The 19,890-nt window shown below is 38.5% G+C and overlaps 1 protein-coding gene across 1 annotated transcript in view; it reads left to right on the top strand.

The window, feature by feature from the left end:
- The window catches only part of PLEKHG1 (pleckstrin homology and RhoGEF domain containing G1), a 136,181-nt gene that overhangs the window by 20,710 nt on the left and 95,581 nt on the right, over positions 1-19,890 (top strand). Inside the window, exon 2 of the mRNA XM_055810630.1 lies at positions 18,297-18,371. Coding sequence (XP_055666605.1) covers positions 18,323-18,371 — 49 coding nt within the window. The 5' untranslated portion in view covers positions 18,297-18,322. The remainder of the gene's footprint in view (positions 1-18,296; positions 18,372-19,890) is intronic.

The following is a 19,890-nucleotide window of genomic DNA, read 5'->3' as shown; positions in this document are numbered from 1 at the left end:
CAGTGACGCCTGTGGTAACACACTTGTGCTAACCTTAATATCTGTATTATTGGTATGATTAGAACAAAGGAATAAAAAGCTGGATGGACCTGTAAAATTCAGGTAATTTGTGTGTGTGTGTGAGAGAGGACTGTCTTCCAGGGGTGGAAGCTTACTGCTTATCCACTGGAGTGAGGGTACTCAGCGCAAAAAAAATAATAATAATAAAAAAAATATATAAAATCCCTACCAACCAAGCTTACCATTCAGTGTTATTTTCTGTTTTCAAGTTATTCTCCATACCTGAGAAAAGCTTGATTTGACTCCTCCATGCTCCAGGAGAGATGAGGGGCAAAAATTCAAACTCTTTTCACTTTGGGGACTGGAGGAGCCCCGCACAAGTGCCATTGTGCTGCATCTGCTATGGTGCAGCAGGGCATGTGTGACAATTAGAAGAGTCCCTAGCTCTTTGTCCCTGTTGTTACTCATTCCACATACCTAGGTTAAAGCCCAGGATGTAATTTAAATGCCTGAAGCCGTAATTCTCATGAACTCATTTTGCAGCTTTTCAACACTGACAGTGGCATACATTTCTTGATGTTGTCAAATAACATTTTGCTTTATCTGTACACTTATCAGCCATAAGGTTATAGATAATTGAGCAAATTTTGTAGTGTAAATAATTGTATAAATAAGGGAGTTATTCCTTCCCTGCTTGCTTGCATATTGGTCTTTAAGGTGAGTGACACAAGCCTGCTGCATGCTTGCTGGAAAAGAGATTGGTAGCTGGGGGGTTTCCTTAAAATGGATTGGCAATACTGATAGAAAAATGCGTACTTCATTCTGTGTATGTGGAAAGCATAATGTAAATATACATTTATTTATAAATAGGCATAATACAAATATTTTAATATCTTTATAGTATTGTACTTCCTGCCATTGATCTTTATCACTAAAAGTAAACAAATTGTTTTGCCTTGATGGTTCTTATATGTTAATCTAGGACTGCAAAATTGTACTTCCAAAGATGCTGTTCATGGTAGATGTCTTGAAGATGCCAATGTTCATGGTGTTTTGATATGATAGGATGAATTAAAGGGTGGAAGACTTCCAAAGTGTATTTCATACTGTATATAAGTGTTAGTGCTTAATTAATGATATTTGGATGTTGGGTTTTCATTGCAGCCTACAGTAGCAGGCTCACATTTAGGAATAAGCAGACTTCCTGGCACAGAGGAAAAGTAGGATGTAGAACACTGCCTGATAACCAGGCACAGGGGAAGCTGTGTGCCATCTCCTTCCAGTTCTGAATCTGTAGGGCATTTTAGTGTTCTTCCCAATACCTTTTTTTTTCCATTTATTTCATTTGAAAGGTTGAAAACCTCTATTTCTCTTGGTATAGTCTTATAATCTTGCCAAATGAGCAGTCTGCCGCATCAGTTAAAGTAGATCTTTGATAGAGTCCTTGAAGGGTGGAAAAAAGAGCAAAGCTGCAGTAACAGCCCACAAAACATATGTGTTGTTGAAATGGACTTTATTATCTATTTCAGTTTTAATACATGGTTAGATTGTAAAAGGAGGACTTATGTTTTTGTAATTACTTCTCTGAAAAGTGAAGCAGTTCACTTCCTTAGAGGAATATGCTGAATCTTCAGCTTCAGAGATTTGAAGCTGGTAGTTTCAGGTAATCCGGTTTAAATAATTTTTATAACAAAAAAATTAAACAAATAGTGGGTTTGTGTGTAAATTTTTGCCAACAGCTGACTTTGGAAAAAGACAAAATTATTCTAGACACATTATAAAAGTTATGTTAATTCAACTTTCCAGGGCTTAGATAATCCCAGCCTTGTTCCTTGGGTTGGTTTGTTTGCTTTGGTCCCCATCTCCACCCTCCCCCATCTATTTTACAAATAAAGCCAAATAATAAGAATAACTTGACAGAAGCACCACACAGACATGTATTTTAAAATAGACCAAACTTTTCTTATGTTTAGGTGTAAGACTCTAAAGACTCAAAAATAACAGTTGATGTTGAAGTTTGGTGGTTACTTCAACCTACGCTAGAGTTATTTTCGTTCAGTGTCTTGGGTTCCTATTTTCCACATATTAGGGTCAATATTAAAATGGCTAACCAGTTTTGAAAAATTTGGCCTTTGTTTTGTAATAATTATGATTCATTGCAGCTTCTTCCCAAACTTTAATGGCTTTTGCTTAAACTGTGCTAGAGTTGGATTCAGAAAGAAAACCCTAAACCCTTCAAACCACAAAAAACTCCCTTCCATTAAGGATCTGCTTTACATTTCATGCTGGCATTAGCCTGCTAGTGTCATGAGGATGCCCAAACATCGGACTTGTGTCTGGAACAGTAAGAGGACTTTTCTTGCTACAGGAGAGCTGGGCAACCCCCTCTGAACTCTCCTTGTGGGACAACTCTCACTCCAACATAGCTGAAGGAGGCATCTACCAGTTGTTGGGCTACACGGGAGCTGAGATGTTGCAGAGAAAGGTGGCCACAGGTACAGAGACAGAAGACACTGCTGCTTTTTGGAAAGTTTGTATCTGATCCATTGTAAAGGTTGGGACTGAAAGGTAGAAGTGAACCCTGCCCACTGGCAGTGGCATATGCATAATAGAAGAGTAGTTTTGTTGAATGTAATTATACTTTCTGCTCTCCAGAGAGCATGGTTGTCTTTTTTTATCTCACCTCCCCCAGCCTGTTCGGCTTTCTATACCGGTGTATGGCTCTCCATTCAGAGTTCTTTGAATCTTTGGAGTTTGTAATGGAATTAAATTAAAAGTGCTCAAAACTACATTTCAGGAAAGTTTATGAGCGTAGGTGGCCTGAGAGAGGAGTCCTATGAGGTTACATCTGTATTAAATTCAGATGGGCCGAAGAATGTTGCCAGGCCTGGAAGAAGATGGTCTGTGATGGTCGTGTTTGCTGGTATGATTTGTGGAAATTACAGCTAGCCTTCTTCCCAGACAGTTTCCAGGCATAGCTCAGTCCCCAGTCCAGTTCAGCCATCACTCCTGAGAGATGGTTTTTATGCACCCTATTTTGGAGACTAAGGTGGTTCATTAGCAAAGATGTGGCCTATTTGGTCCCAGCTTGCTTTTGTACCCAGAGGTGCTTTTTGGGTGCATCTGATGCATTAATTTAAGAATAGCCTTCATGTTTCCAATGACGAAATTCTGCAACATGAGCTCAGCCTTTATTCAGCATCAGAGAATCTGCTGGTTGGTCCAGCGATCTTGTGTGTGTCTTCACTGTCTGGAAAATCAAGGATCACTTTATTTCATGTGAGCGCATCTTCTCCTCAGTCGGCATGGCATTTCTCTGCTGTGCAGACTTTTTAGTCCCTCACTTGCATAAGCTTGCTGTGCAGAGCTGCTATTATTTATTTTAAAGTGATTTCTGGATCTTTTGTTTTGTAGGGATAAATGGAGGAGCTAGGAACCAAGGAAAAGTTAGTTGTTTATTTTTGGGTTTTTTTTTAATAAAGAAAAAAGAAGAATTTGGAACTGGCTTGGCACTTGCTAAATTGACATGCCCTGGTGGGTCAGCACACAGTGGCAACCGTTGGGCAAAAGGTGATAGCGGCTTGATGATACCCCCAGGAATACAACACAGGCTGTGGAGACAGATGGAGTAACTGTCATCAAATCTAAAGGGAGCAAATGCTTTTTCCTCCACCTACTCCTCTTGCCTAAATGCGGTAAGGCTTGGAGGGCTGCAGAGTCTTATTTGTTGGTGAGATAGAAGGGTTTCCTGCTCTTTGTGGTAATATACACAGCCCTTTGTCCACGTATGAAATACAGCAGGGACTTTTTTTTTTCTCTCTCTCTTCACCTCCCCCCCCCCCCCCGCCCCCCCCGCCGTTGCTCTGCTGAATAGTCTGACATCATCCCAGAGCTGAGGCAGGGCCAGGTGGTGTCCTCGCCTAGCCCTGCCTCTCACCGGATTCAGCTGGAACTTGCTGTCGTTAGTATGCGCCCTGAGTGCCCGAGTTCCTCGGAGTACAAAATGTGGGCTAGGCAGCAAGAATGGAGGAACTGGGATTTTTATGTACCAGGGGTGGAATTATGTAACTTGAAACAGCATTACTGGAATACCTCTGTGTTTTTTGGTTCAGTACATCCATACTTAATAATTGAATAAACCATTAAGGTTTATAAATGCTTAGCTGTGTGTCTTGGCAGAGCTTTAGGTTTGTTCCCCAATTGCTGAACTTGGGAGGCTGTTTTGCAGAAAGTTCACTTAAGTTATTTCTTCCCTTAAGAGTGGAAGAAAAGGAACTTTCATCTGAATTCATCAGGCTTAGCTCTAAGAATTCAAAAGGCTTTGGAAACTGGCTGAAGCTCTTGGTACTGACTTGAGTAATATCCCCTTGAATATTTGCTTTAGTCAAGACTATTCAGAAATCCCCCTCCCACCTGGGTCTTATTTGTGTTAATTTCCAGTACTAGATCAAATGGCCAACAAAATACAAAGCTTTGCCTCTTAAAAATAGGTTCTTCAGGAGTTGTTTGTTGTATCCTGATGCCCTGATTTTACGTTCTGTGTTTATATAAATGGAAGTAACTGGAAGGACGTACCCATCTCTATTGTACTGCAGAGGTGTATTGCATTGCCAGTGGGAAAACACTGTCAATCATGAATTTTCGTTGTGTTTGGAACCACAGTGTTGATATACGTGTTATAAAAATGAAGGAAGCGTGTCTGATGGTTTCTTATTGCTGTAAGATTTCATCTACAGTTTTGCTGTAGAATTTCATGTACAGTGATTTGTGGAGTTGTCTTATTTGTACCCTCCACACGTCTAATGCAGTGCATAGTATTTACATGTCCTTTGAAACTTATTTCCATAATTTGGGGAATTATATTGATTGTTTTCAATTAAGGAGAACTGAATTCCTTAATGTAGCTGTTTGCTGGTTTTCATAACCAGCAAATAAAAAAAATAAAATGAAATAAATTTTCAGGATTTCTTCTCTTTTTCAGGATAGAAATTAAATACTTGATTACCCTTTGTGCTGACTTCTAGTGGTGTTGAAGTACACATGGGATCAGTCTTTCACTCCAGTAAAATTTTACTTGGTGGGAATAGATAGGAAGAGACACATCCCTATAAAGGATAACTAATTCTGGCATCTCAGCTAGAGCAGGGAAAGCTGACTGCTGAATGCATGATTTGTTTCTGATTCTCTGCTAACTATATAGAAGGAGAAAAAGCTTCACTGTTCAGTGTGGTTAAAATGGAGAATTAAGAAAGGTGACCTTCATCACTGGTCCAAGAGGGTGGAGAAGGTGGAGAGAGGAGAATTTGGACTCCTTTCCTATGTGAAAAGTGTCAGTATAGAAGTGTTGTGATCTTGACACCTTCTAAAACTGTAGAGTAAAATTAATGGAAACCCTTTATTGACTACCCCTTACTAACCTATATTTGAACATGATGTTTCTTAATGATCTCTGTCCTTGAAATAATTTTCAGTCTGAAGCACTAAATGATTTGTGGTGATTTTTATTCTGTCTTATTGAAAGCTACAAACAAACATGCAGTTCACCAAAGAAGGGTCTCTCTTAGCACAAGCTGAGAATTGCTAGAGTTGTTTCAAGAATCTTACAAATCTCTGAAAGACTCTCAACAATTGCATACTTTTTTATAAGCTGTCCATGAGGTGTCAGATGACTATTATTTTAGTACAAAATAGTTATTTCTTGGTTTCTGTGTTTGAAAACTAAGTTATTTGCTTTGTTTTCTAAGAAGGTGAATGAAATCCTGTCAAATGCACAATGACTCAGACTACGCAGCTGTTGAGAATTACTTACAAACAACTGATTTGTTCAAACCATGTCTTTTAGACTAATGTAGAAAGGAGAAAAACATACAGCTGAAGGAGATCACCTTTCCAACTATAACATTTGTAAGTGATGTTATTTTTTCCCCATGTGTGGTTGGTGGTTTGTTTTTTTCGCTGAATGGACCTAGTGTTCTCATCTGGGGCCAGTGAAGGTCTGCATTTGGCGATGCAGTCTTTAGTAATAAATTCAACTTTTCTAAGAAAGCATGTTGGAGATAAGCTCCGTTATGACATTAGAGGGAGTTTCCCTATCTAGAGAATGCTGCATCTTAATGCAAAAGAGATGTTTATTCAGCAGTTTGTCAGCTGCTTCTGTCCGAATGGTTATTGAGTTTCCTCTGGAAATTGTGGCAGGTTAGAGATTGTTGCTGTGTGTGGTTTCTTTTTTACCAGTTTTAGTCTCCCAGGTTCTCTACTTGTGTTGATCATAGGTTGATGAAATAATTTCCTTTCTAGTCATCATTAAATATTCTATATACTTTGTAGTGAATATATATATGCATGTATTTATACTTATGTGTGTATATACAAAACCCGTGGTTTGCTAGAGATTAAGCAGGAGTGTTATTTGATACTATGTATTTTCCCTATCCTCTGCAGTATGCACATGCATTTTAATGCCACAAAAGCAAATAGAACTAAGCTTGCAGTCACGGAACTCTGCTGAACTGGCGACACATTATTCAAAGCTAATGTACAGCAAGAGGGCCCTGGTTTCTCCATCACAACTAGCCAAAGCATTCTGTAGGTAACTGCATACTTTGGCTCTAGAAAATACATTGTTTGCAAGCCACGCTTCAACGATTGCACTCTGGAGTGTCTTGATAAATAGTGGAGCATATTTACAGAAAACATCCCTGTCTGAGTTATGAAGCCATTCATTTGGGCAAACTGCAAGTGAACGTGCACGGCACTGTCAGTTTGTCTAATTTCCTCTTTTTTTCCGTGTGTACAGTGTGTATATAAATACATATACATGTACACAGATGTACGTATCCTCAAAGCAGAGAGAAGGAAAAACTGGAGGACTGTGAAGCGGTCAGGCAGTCAGCTGCCTGAGCCAGGCCTGGGGGGCAGCCAGGCAGAAAGCTTTGACCATTGATACATTGAGACATTGATACAGCTATTTGCTGTGTTGTTGCGTAATGTTATATACTCTGTGATGAAAACAAAATCCCAGGAATTTTCATTAATCACACTTTACTGTAGTCAAAAATTACATGGGCTTTTTTCTGATGTCTGTGGGGAAAAATTGTGTTTCACAGAGCAATGTTGTTATGCATGGCTGTACTTTGGCTAGCTGTTCAAACGACAATTTCTGGGAAAGCTAACTGAGTATTACTTGTCTAATAAATATAAAGCTATGTCTAAACCTCTCATTTCAGCAGTAATACTGTGCTCAGGCAATTACAGTTGAAGGAAACACACAAATTAAGTTTGTAGAAGCCCTTCTCCTGATGGTGAATCTGTGCCCATTCCTTTCCTTGCAAAATGTGACATAATCACCGTAAAAGTAGCGAAGGATTCATGTGTAAAGTGATAATTATCCGTTATCCTGGTTTTAAGTAGGCTTCCCCTTCATGAACAAGCCTCAGCAGTGCCAAACCAAACATTCCTTTGCATCTTTTCTTCCCTTCCCCTCCCCAGCTCTCCAAAAGAGTTTACAATCGAGGGGAAGAATATCTTTCTCTCTTGTGTACTTGGAATTAACATTGTTTAGGAAAATTTTTAACAAAGTAAATGAACCTTCTGGACAGCACTGACATTTTGTCTTTCATCAGTATGATCTTCTGGAAGTTCTGTGGGTTTTTTCTATAGCAAGGTCTGAAGTTATTTCCCTGAAAATAACATATTACATATGTTACATTACAAACATATTACAAGGTTTTATAGAAGAGTTAAAACAGTCTAATTGGAGTTGATGCATACTAATTGCTCTGTTGTTAGCAAGACTGGAAGAAAAATAGCAGTGCTTTGAAAAACTTGCACATGAGAGAAAAAACTTGCAATTTTGATTTGGTGCAGAGCAGCATTTTGTGTTTCTCTTTTCTTTTTTCTTCTCTTTTTAGGGAGCTTTCAGAAACATGTATTTAAGTGGAGAGAAGAAATATCCCTAAACCAGCTGACTTTGCAATGGACTTTCTGTATTTATACTCTTAAAAAGCATTGGGCTGTTCTGTTGTCTTAGAGTATTTGCTTTTGGATGCACCTTATCTCTTTGTCAAGCTGTCCATGAATGTGGTTTCAAGGTTTGCATTACATACTGGCTATGTGAATCTAGGAAGATGTCATTCTGTCTCCATGCCTTGACTCTGGCCCTACACAAAGTTGAAATACATACAAATTTTGTTCATCCCATAGATATCAGCTTTTTTACTGACCTTAAAATATCAAGAGTATCTCTGTAAGAGGGCCATAGAGCCTTCATTTAAAACAAAACAAACCCCAGAAAAACCTTCGTTATTATCAGTGTGATTTCAGGAGGGACTACCCTATGTAATATACGCAGCCTGGCGTCCTAACTAAGTGGATGGCAAGGTGGTTTCCCTTTTTCTATAAAGTGTGGTGGTGTTAGTGCACTGTAGCTGGGTGTCAAGAAGTTTCCCATAACAGAAATAGAAATGTGAAAAGGTAGTGTCAGAAGGTAAAATCCTTGCAGACATGGTAAGTATGTTTCTCCCATAGTAACAAAATTCTTCAGATATAATGGAATCCATTGGTATGTTATCCATCACTGTGGTATTTATTCAACACATAGGACTGAATTCAAATTCATTTAAGACATTGCATACTATAATTTGTTTTCAATGTTATTTGTCTTGTTTGCTGTGATTGGGTTCTTTGTGCTTTAACAACAGCTTTGCTTCCTCGCAGCCTGTTTTGGTTTCATTTCCTCCACTACTTGATCCTGTAGTGAAATGATGAATTTGCACAAGTCGTCTTTTCCAAGACAGTGTGTAGAGATATCCTAAGCACGGGCATCAAGTAAAAAGAGAAGTAGCTCTTTAAGTGCTACCACACATCTGTAACAGAAAAGCAATTTGGAGGAGATACCAAGCAGGTATCAGGGGCTCTTTACTATATATCCCAGACACAAGTCTGGAGGGTTTTGGGTTTTTTTTCTTTATTCTTTCCTGTCTATCAGAGAAACGGGATTACAAAACAACTACTAGGATGCTAGATGGGTTATTGCCCTTTTGGGGTTGTTGTTTTTTAATAGTTGTTGGGGTTTTTAATGTTCGAGAGGGGCATGCAGCAGCAGCAGCCCTGGCCCTTAATCAGGAATCTAAAGCTGCAGCTGCTGAGCACCAGAGACTTGAATGTGGAAAAGACTGAAGAGAGACACTTTGTGTGTGTGTGCATCTGTGTAATTGTTTTAGCCAAATCAGCATCTCCCCTAGTTGTAGCAAAGTTCAGAGCTTTGAAAAGGAATTTGAGTAATTCTGAGATCAACACTGCTGAAATATTTTCCTCTTCAGTTTCCTTTCCTTAACCATGTGCACTATAAAGCAACTTTTGTTATTGTTGAAGTTTCACAGGTTCATATCTCGGTGTGGAAGGTTTGTTTTTTTGTAAAAAATGTTTAAACCAGAATTTTTGTCCCACTAGTGAGGTTTCTGCTATATACCTCACTAGAATTAAATCTATTGGAAACTGAGACCTAATGCATCTGCAGTGCATGCTTTCATGAGAAAAGTTGCAAGAAAAGCATTTATTTTTTTAACAAGTCAAGACACCCACCTGGAGTATGTTGGAGAGGTGAATGGTGGGCAAGGCAGAAAGAAATGCAGCTGTAGAACTAATGGCTAGAGGCTGTATTTAGCTGTAACTCCCTTAGGTGACATGAGAAAATAATTGTGTATGTTCTTACAGTATTGGAGAATTTGTTAGGGAAAAAGTCATGTAGTCTGTTCTGGCAACTGTCACGGTCTAGGCTATGGGTTTGACTGTTCTTGCAATGTGAAGACTTGTACCCTAAAATCCTTTAGTCTCTTTAATGCTGTAGCTGGTGTACGTGCCTTTTTGTGCTATTTCAGCACTTGGTATGTGCATTACTGAAGAGTCACAATTTAGTGGTACTGCAAATAAACTCTTCTAGTAAAGAAAATGTTGAACTGTGTGCTCTTGTCTCTGGTGAGGCATTTTTCTTTTTAAATGGGTTTGTTTCAAATTCAGTTTTCTTTATGTGGCCCTAATTAGCACTTAACAGTGGAACTAGTGTTATCTAAAAAATGAAATCAGAAAACAATGTAATGGTAGTTCATTTAATCTTAGTCTTAAATTTCAATAATGAAACCTATACTGTTGGTTGTTTTTTTGCAGAATAACCAATCGTAGTGCATTAAAAGTTGTTATTGCTTAAATTGCTTAGAAAATAGTCCATGTAGAATACATTGCTTGCTTGTTGAGTAGATTTCTTTGAGTAATGGCAGCAGTATTTTGTGATACGATAGCTATCCTTGGCAGTTATGACTTGCTGTTGCTGCACTCATACAGTCTGTGCTGGGACTTACCTCAAAGTCCCTAATCATCTTGGGACTGACCTATTTATCCTGCTCTTCCTTGGTTTTCATCAGAGTGGATGTCAGACATGTCCTGTGCTGAGCCACCTGATCCAAGTCTGTCTATTTTCTTAAGCTTAGATTCAAAAGAAAATGTCCAAAGTGACAGTCCTACTGTGTGTAAGTGAAACATGATCTTTTGATGGATTTTTTTGTTTGTTTGTTTATTTGTGTGGGTTTTCTTAAACTTTTGTGAAGACCTGTAAGGGCTGATGAGATTAATTGCACTGTACAAAGGCATGAGATAAGCAATATATGTGTGTCTAATTTGAAAAATGTCCAGTGCTTTAGCAAAACCCTGTGGTTTATTCTGATGACAGGAAGTTTTGAGATCAGCAAAATGGTGGCATATAGTGGTTTAGCCGTCAGGCTATTCAAACCGATCTCCAAACTTGAGCAGTAAGCATGCCTATTCAGATATCTGAAAATTAGAAGGATTCATTACACTTGTTTGGCATGATGACCAGAAGGGAGAGGCAGTTTCTGCTACAAGCATTTGGTTTTGTCCACAAGTTGCAGGCTGTGTGGCATGATAAGGCTGAGCTGATGCTACCTGTAGGGGCTTTACTGGAACAAGTGGCTTTGTACCTCAGAAACGCATCATTGTGGGCAAGTGCTGTCATGATTTCCTACCACTACAGGGGAGGCATTGGTTTGTTTTCTGTCAGCTTTCTGTAGTACAGCGTGATTATGTGCAATGTATGGCTGATCTCCTGCCAAGTTGCATGTATAAAATAGGACACTTTCAATGATACTCATTAACAGTTCATTTTTACAGGAAGAAAAATAACAGTGGTTAATTATACTTAGTAATTTCAGTGCTGGCCGTGTGAAATTACTTTGAGTTTGAAAGCTATTGCTTCCGCCAAGCATGAGAAAGTGCCATGATCAACACAGAGCTAATGCATCAGAAGTAAATGCATTTCACCAATTAAAACTAACATCTTTGTGCTTCGGCTTTGAAATTATGCTTCACGAGGGTATTTGGGGAGTGTCAGTCAAGATGTTGATCCCTCTTCCTCCTCCCAGAAGACCCTGTGGGGTAGGTTTCCTCTTTGTTTCACTTGGCATTGTAGCAGCACATGTTAAGTGAGGAGGCTTGCAGCATGGTTGGACGCTGACCAAATGTTTAGTACATCTCATCTTTTCAAGAAGTTCATTCTATACAAAGTTTGAAGGAGAAGACTGCATGTCACGTTCCCTCCTAGACCTCATATCCTGTGTTACTCTAAAAAATATGCTGTCTTGACTCCCAGACTGAAACACAGTGATTAGCTGCTGAACTTGATCTTTTAGTGGGTTTGGAAAACCATGACCAAAGCCTTGGGATAGCACTGGGAATGGATTCAGAGCTATTGGCGAGGCTGGAAGAAGGAGAAGATGTATGCATAGCACTTAACCGCAGAGGAGCCAGACAGCTCATTCCTTATAATGGAACATTTGTGATGTTTTTCACATTCAAACAGAGTGAATTACAGTGAAACAGAATGCAAGTGACAAAGGGATTCTGTGATTGGGTCTTTGCTTAGCAGGAGGGCATTAGGTTTTTTTGGATTGCAGTTGCAATATGGACGATTAGCTCCAGAAACTAGGCAGAGGATGCTGTAGATTTATGCTGTTTTGAAGAATGGGGCAGGAGAGAATGTGATGTTACTATGGCTTTCATCAGTGGGGCAAACAATGTGCGAAGGAGGTTTTGCTCCTTCTTGTCAACATAGATCAGTTGGTCTTGTCTGGACCAGTTCACCTCCTGGTGCAGTCATCTTAAGTCTCACTGTTACTGGCTTTTGTGAAAAAAAGAAGGTGCAAGGGTGACCTGGTTGAGAAAAATCACCAAAATGTGTAGCAGCTTACTAAAAAAAAAACCCAAACCCCCCAAACAGACAAAAAAACCCACCAACAAAACCCCCCAAACTTGGAATGTTTCGGTATGTGTTGATGTGCAGAGGGAAAAAAGGCTGGGAGATTTTTGTGGAACTTTGAAGGAGAGGACTGTTGGAGAAGGGGAGCAGTAACTTGTACCTACATCCAGAGCTCTGCTGGAAGGGAATGAAAGGAGCATTAGAAATCTGTGCAGTTTTGAAGGAATAAATATTAATTTGAAATAAACTCTAATCTTAAACAGGTACTGCTATGTTACTTTAGAAGGGTTGAGGGGTGGTGGTGAATAGGAGCAGCAATGAGGCTTGATGGCATGTAGTGGTTTGTGTCCTCATAACTTCTATTCTCTCTGTCCATGTTATTTAGAGTTTCTTTCAATGTCACTTCTTGGTTCATGTGAAAGAATTGTGTTACTGTTAGCATATAAACTTGCTTTTATGGTTTATGTGACCTGAGATCAAAGCTATTCTCATGGGGTTCAGAGCAGCAATGCATCTGCTCCAGAAGGGATTTTGTAGGCAAACAAATGGCAAAACCTAAATCCAGGACAGATGTCCTTGTTCCCTAACAAAGATACATGCAGCATTTAACAGCCAAATGTCAAGTTCTGGTCGTGTTAATGTGGGTGGGAATTTTGCCATAGCCTTCCTTGGAGTCTGGAGTTTGTCTTGCAACTTGAGACTTTCTGAGTGCTGGCTTTGGCGTCCTGTGAGTGGTTCTGCAGTCAGGAACACAGCATCCAGTACCATTCACCTGAGAAGCACAGCACTCTGACCCCAGGCTATGTGTGGGCACCTAAGTCTCCTTGTGTTTACAAAATAGTTCACATCAAAAAAACCCTACTAACATCCTTCTTTGTTCCATCCAGTCTTAATTTTTTTTTTTTAACTACAGCAGGAAGAACTCGTCCAAATGCTGTTTAAAAATAAACCAGTAAATGGCTTTACTGTTAATAGCACAGTGTGTAAAATGGAACTTCAGGGCTTCAGTTGTTTTACATTTATTGAGCTGTATTCATAAAGTATTGACTGTTTAATCTGTAAAAGGCTGCATTAAAAAAATATAAAGTATTTTTAAATGAACATTTATGGTGATTGTGAATAAAGTGTCTTCAGTGGAATCTTAATGTTCATGCTCATTGTGCCTCTGGAAGATGGGAAAGAAATGCAGTGTCGCAGGCACTGAGTTTGAAAAGTTTTTGAAGAAATCCAACCAGCTTCCTTGAATATGATCACTTCCAGCTATTTGGAACAGATGTAGACTAGGGGCCAGGGATTTGACACACATGAGGACATTCAGGTAGGATTTTGGTTAGTGATGATCATTGTTCAACATAAATACATAGTTGGACTCCATAGTTACAATTGCAAACAGTCCTATGATGAACAATAGTTTCTTTCAAGCTGCTTGATGCTTTTTTAGAGTACCATGATAAATTGCTGAGAGAACAAAACCGGAACATAAGTCGTCTTTCCAATGAAATTTTTTCCATGAAACTTTAAAATTGAAAATGGCGATACTTCAATTAATAGCTATTTTGAATAATTGGAAACCTTTAATTTTTTTTTAGCATAGTACAGTTAATTTAAGAGATAAGGACTATATGCGTCTGAAATGCAGGTAATCCATATTTTTCCTAAGCATGCTTATATTAAAGTAGTCTTTAGTCACCGACATTCTCTAAGTTTGAATGTTTTCCAATGAATTCAGCTATAGCATGCTATCAGCTTTAGATTCTCTGTTTAAAGGAACTGAGATCTTACTTTTTTTCATAATGTTAAAGCTGATCTGCAAATTTTAGAATCTCAGGATTTTAAAGGCAAACCAATCTACCAGAAGGAACAACAAATTTCTTGAACTAGGACCTCCCAGTATGCCTGTTTGGGTGGCCCTGGCTGATTATGGCCTGTGAAAATGCACGGTCGTACATCTGAATGTTTTTGGTTACTGTTAAAGAATTTTGGTTAATTAAGAAATGTAAACAGTATGGCTGTATTTATTCATAAATTATGAAGGCATATGTATTTCAAGTTCTCTTACTGGGATGTTCTGTGAAAAAGTGCTCAGAGGTGTAAGCAATAGGTAGCAGCTTTGAGTGGTGAATTCAGAAATACCAAGTACCCCATGGACTGCTAGAATAGCTGAGGCAAAGACGCAGAGACCATTAAAGCTATATCAATACTTACATTGCAAGAGTATTTGGAAGGGTCTAACAGGACCTTTTATAAGGTACTGTATATGTTTGATCTTGACAGTATTATTAGTAGTACCCAAAGTCTGCAACAAGATTGTTTGGATAAGTGGAGATCATTTGTATAGAAAGTGAGCAAGAATTACTGTCTTTTACATCTTACTAGCAAGCTTACACCCCAAATGCTGCTTCTCTGCTGGATTTTATGCGAGTCTTGCTTGGCTTATGGCAGTACTGCAGACAGAAATACTTACTTTACTAGCCTGATGAACAGTATTTGTCAGAGGTTTCCTTCATAGATTAAAACTAGGAACTTTAGCATTCATTTATTTATTTATTTATAAACTTTTGTTTTCTGAGTAATTCAAAACTTGATATGTTACAGAAAACAAGAGTGGAGTTCTATAATTTTTTTCTTTAAGTCTTTCCTCCTTCCGCTAGCTTTGTTATACCTCTCAGAGAACAAAAGGAAAGCAAAATAAATCTTACAAGATTTATTGCAGTTACATGACAGAAAATCTTGATTACTTGGTGATAGGACTAGGAGTGGTGAAATGGACCTTTTTATCCAAAAATGTGGAATTTTTAAAAGTTTTTTAGTATTTTCTGCAATTTCTAGCAACAGTGTGGAACCAGTTTGCATTAATGAGAAAGAAGGGAGGAAGCATACTTTTTTAGATTTTAAAATAGATGATTTTTCATGCTTTTTAAAGAAGTCACTTAAAATACTATTCTGTGCTGTGCAACTGGACCTCATTTTTTCAGATGTGATTTGTGAAATTGACAGTGCTGTAAGAAAATGTTGAAGGCTCTACGTGGGTCCTGTCACATGTCCATCTGATTGAACTGTCCTGGTACTATTGACCTCCTGTGCTATTTAGAAAAAGCTAGGAAACAGCAACACATTTCACAGACTGATTCATTACTGAAAACCGTAACAGAGTGCAAGTGTTTCTAGACTGTGTTCTGTAGATGTACTTTCTAGGCACAGAGGCTGACTTGCTTCAACCTGTTATAACTATGTTGTCTGCCATGCTGTCACAAACTGTAATGCAGAGCTGCTAAATTGGTAAATCTGTGCAAAACTATTAGTGGCACAGTAGTTTTAAAATTGCCTTGGATTATCCAAATGAGTTTTTGAAACGGAGAGCTCTTGTGGTTGTTGAAAGTCTGAACCTGTTCAATAACTACCCTGGTTTGTGTGCAATGATTGAATGATCCAGCTTTCAATTTACCATTCCATTATTAAAAATGCCAAGGTCGTTCAATGCCAGTTTGAGTCCTGCTTGGGTTTGTGCTGGGGATGATAGGTCATGCTCCATAGAGAGGGATGAGCACAGGTGCTCAGTTAAATTCCAGAGAAGTGACTGTGGGTAGATGTCTTACTTTAAGTGTAATTATTTCTGATACGGAGTTTCAATGACATAAAAGCAGGCTTATCAGTTCTTTAGAAGGTCAAGTAGAAAGAAATGTTGGCCTACTTCAGATGAGGAAAATTAGACTTGCATAAATAAAAATTGGGGCAGGAGGGGCCTTGCTTGTATTTAGCAGTTCTACAAAATGTCAATAAAAAATAACAGTATTTCTGAGACTACCAATTTTATGCCATTAATGCGTCAGTACATTACTCAGTGAACATTTTCATGGTGAAGTTTACTTAATTTCTGTGCAACTCCAACCAACCAAAACCAGAAACCAAATCTGTGGATATCCATATTTTATTATCTTAAAACATGTAGTTCCCTGAATTTCTGATACAAAATGATTTACCTAAAACGTAGAATTTACAGAAAACATTTTCTTGGATTCTGAAATTAATCACAGAAGTAAATATTGTATTTCTTGATATGATTTCTTGGTTCAAAGGCACTGTGTGATTAACTAGTTCTTAACAACTTTCCAGTCATCCAATGATTTACTAGTAATTTCATTTATAAACTGCTGCAATGATCATAGACAATATGTAGTGCATCATTGAATGCAGAGGGTTGGACAGGAGCTTGCCAAGTTTTAGAGTTAGTTGGTGTGTGTATTCTAGACAACTGTTTTGCGATGACAAGTATGGATAATTAAATTTGAGTAATCTGTCTGAAGAACAAATTTATTTTTTTAAATGTCTTCTAGAGAGTAGGCTTCTGGTTTACAGCAAATTTATACAGGATTTTGGAGACCATTAAATGTTTATAGTTGTTTAAATCCTCTTTTGAGGGCACACTTATTTATTTAGTTTGTGACACAGTACAGCTGTGGTTTATGAACTCATGTGCACAGACCTTCAGGTGGATAAGCGTTATCACTATTAATTTTAGGGAGTTGAGAGAAGATTTTTGGCTAGTATCAAATCTCTAGTGTGCATAACATTGTACAGATGAAATGTCTATGTTAAGGACAAAGTGATTCCTAAGACATGGCTGATTTTTATCCCAAGTACTGGAGATGAATAGGCTGATGTAGCAAATCATATGTACAAGAGTTTCCATCAACTAAATAAGAATTAGTTTGTACCCTAGGATGTGCTAATGGATTGTAGCCTCAGATCTGTATAACATTTCTAAGCCTGTTACATATACGTGAATTAAATATGTCAAATATACTCGCCCCAGATAGCATACCTGAAATACTTTCTGTGACTTAAACTGCTTAAGAAATCCTACGTGTTTTGTATAGTTTGGTTTTAATGTAAAACCAAGCCCTTTATTGGATGTTAAGGCTGAAATGTTTTCATTCTGGGTCTGGTAATAGGATTCAAAACGAGCCATATGAATTTGACAAGATTTTATGGATTTTATGAATTTGAGAGGAATTTAAGGTGAGGGAGCCATTTATTTTGTGTTCAGTCTCTGTTCTGCTGCAGGGTGAGCCAGGGAGGTCTCCCATAACTCCAGATCTGATGATCATCTGAAATCTGCATGCCGAATCAGCTCTGTTGCCTCAGCATCATTAGAACCAAGACAATTCAGTGACTTCACTAGGATTGAAGGCTGCACAGCTAATACTTCCAACGCTGTGCACTGTGTATAGTGCTGTACACAGCACTGTGCTACATGGATTGTCAGCAGAGGTGAAGTCCCTGCCCCACTTGGTGCACAGTCTCCTTCAGGCAGAGAATCCTGCTCTTTTTTAATTGTCTTTTCTTGATGCATCCTATCTGATCTTGAGCCTTGCATTATGTAAAATGAAGTATCAGCCCAGCTGATGATGGGAAAATACTCATAGGTGCAAAGAAGGAGGATACAAAATCCCAGTCAGTGTGAGTTGGCCACATGTTGACCACTGGCCAATACCACAGAGGGTTCATAACACTGCTGTAAGAGGAGGTGGGCTTACTGCCTTTCTGAGAAGCCTTTTCTTCACTGTGCCTTGCTGGGAAGGAAGAAATGTTGGTGCTCTACAATGTAGTAAAGCTTTAAAGTTAACGGATTTTGTTTAATGTAGGCTGACGTGACCCTCTGCATGACCACTCTTTCATTAACTGCAACAGTGCAGGAGTGTAGGCGGTTCTTCTGTCCCACTTCATGGGCCTCTCACTAGAAATTCACTGGGGGGCGGGGGGGATATCCAAACTGCTTTTAGTCTACTGCTGCGATTTATTAGAGGGTCCTTTTCTGCCTGCCAATTTGGCAGTACGTCCAGGTGACAGTCTACTGAGCAGTGTTGCAGTTAATCTCTAGGGAGTTTTGCTTGTTTACGTATCTTACATACAAACACGGAAATCATGAAAGCTGAAAATCCATCCTTCACAGGGGTCATGGGGCAGGAGAGTGTCCTATTAAACATACTGGTTTTGATGGAGAATGCTTTCTTTGTTTTGTGTCCATTAGGTTTTACTAAGCCGGTGTCTGCAGAGATGCCAGATAAAACACCAGGTGGTACAGAACCTGTCCCCAGGAGTGAAGGTTAGTAGTTTTCTTTTATTTTTTTGACTAATTTTTCAAGTCAAAAAGCGAGTTTCCCTTACTGGCCTTAAACTTAAGGGAAAGCTAACTGAGTTTTATGTGTGCATATTTATCTAAATAGCAGGAACTTTTAACTTGTTTTTGTCTAACCTTTCTGTACCTCCCTGGCCCATTATCAATGATAGTACTAAAATATGTAATGAGGGGGGAAGACCAGTGGGCTGCTAGGATTTCAGCTTTAGAGAAGATATTTTCTCCCCTTTTGATAAAGAGAATCTTGTTGACCAAGGCCAGTTTTTCATGTGGGATACTTAAGTCTCATAGAACCAAAACTGACATTTGAGATATGGGATGATTGACACAAGGAGGAATTGAATATGCATGATTTCCACTAAAATCAGTGGGATCTTGAAACTCGGTCTTCCTGAAAATCAGACCATATTTTTCTTTGCAAGGTCTATTAACTTTAAATTCCCATTTCAGAAAGTTTGGTACTTGGTTTCAGAGAAAATTTGTTCTTTAAAAACAATTGTAATCCTGCTAATTAAAGTCCTTCCTCAGAATCACTGCTGAATGTTTCATTAAAATATTTTATAAAAATTTGCTATTTTAAATGAAGGTTGTGAGATGTTTCCACAGTTTCATGGCAAACTTGTAGTAGCTCTTACATACGCTTGCTTTCTAGATCATTGCTGTCCCCACACAGGGGCTGTATTAATTCAAATGTGTATTTTAGTTTGAATAAAGCTTGTGGCTCAGGCTGATTTATACTGCTTTCTCTCTAAACCTAAAGATACACATCTCAAAAAGTTTAAAATATTTTCATTGCATTGAACCTCAGTTTTGACATTTGAAAAGCATAAAGGAACATGTTGCAATAATAATTTCAAAAAGCACATCAATAACAGCAAAGAAATTTCTTTCCATGTAAAGGGTATTAAGCTATGCTTAACTGCAAAAGGAGTTTCTATTAATTTCTTTTTTAAAGTTACTGTAAAGCTTGACACATTATTATGAGAACTCTCAACAACAGAGGAGAAGCAGTTACAGCTAGTCTTTCAAAGACTGAGCTCGCTCTGATTCACATGTTGTGTGCCTCCCTTACAAATACATTTTGAGGCTAAAGGCGCTATAATGACGTCCAGTTAAAATTAACGTCTACACTTGTGCCGTGAATTAGGATGTGGAAGAAATTGTCATTTGTTCCTTGCTGGTTGCTTCCCTAAAAGTAGCGTATGTGATCACATCTGTGGCTCTCCTAGGTATTGATGAAGCCTAAATGTGTTAAAGTTATGCTGATGATATATATTATATATTGAATTTCTCTTCTGCCTGTGGAACAGTGGCAGATACTGCTGCATTTCAGCTCTCCAGCCTCTGGGAGGAGTTCTGGTAAATTAAGCAAGACATAGGGATGATACAGAACTTTCATATCAAATCTGGGGAAAACTCACTCTGTCTATGAAAGAACTTTATTTTCTCGTATTGCATTTTAGTTTGTCACATAAGCAACTTCAAG

The sequence above is a fragment of the Falco peregrinus genome, chromosome 7 (genome assembly GCF_023634155.1).
Source record: "Falco peregrinus isolate bFalPer1 chromosome 7, bFalPer1.pri, whole genome shotgun sequence".
NCBI lineage: Eukaryota > Metazoa > Chordata > Aves > Falconiformes > Falconidae > Falco > Falco peregrinus.
Note: the sequence above shows the minus strand (reverse complement) of the source record. Positions and strands in the feature narration are given on the sequence as shown.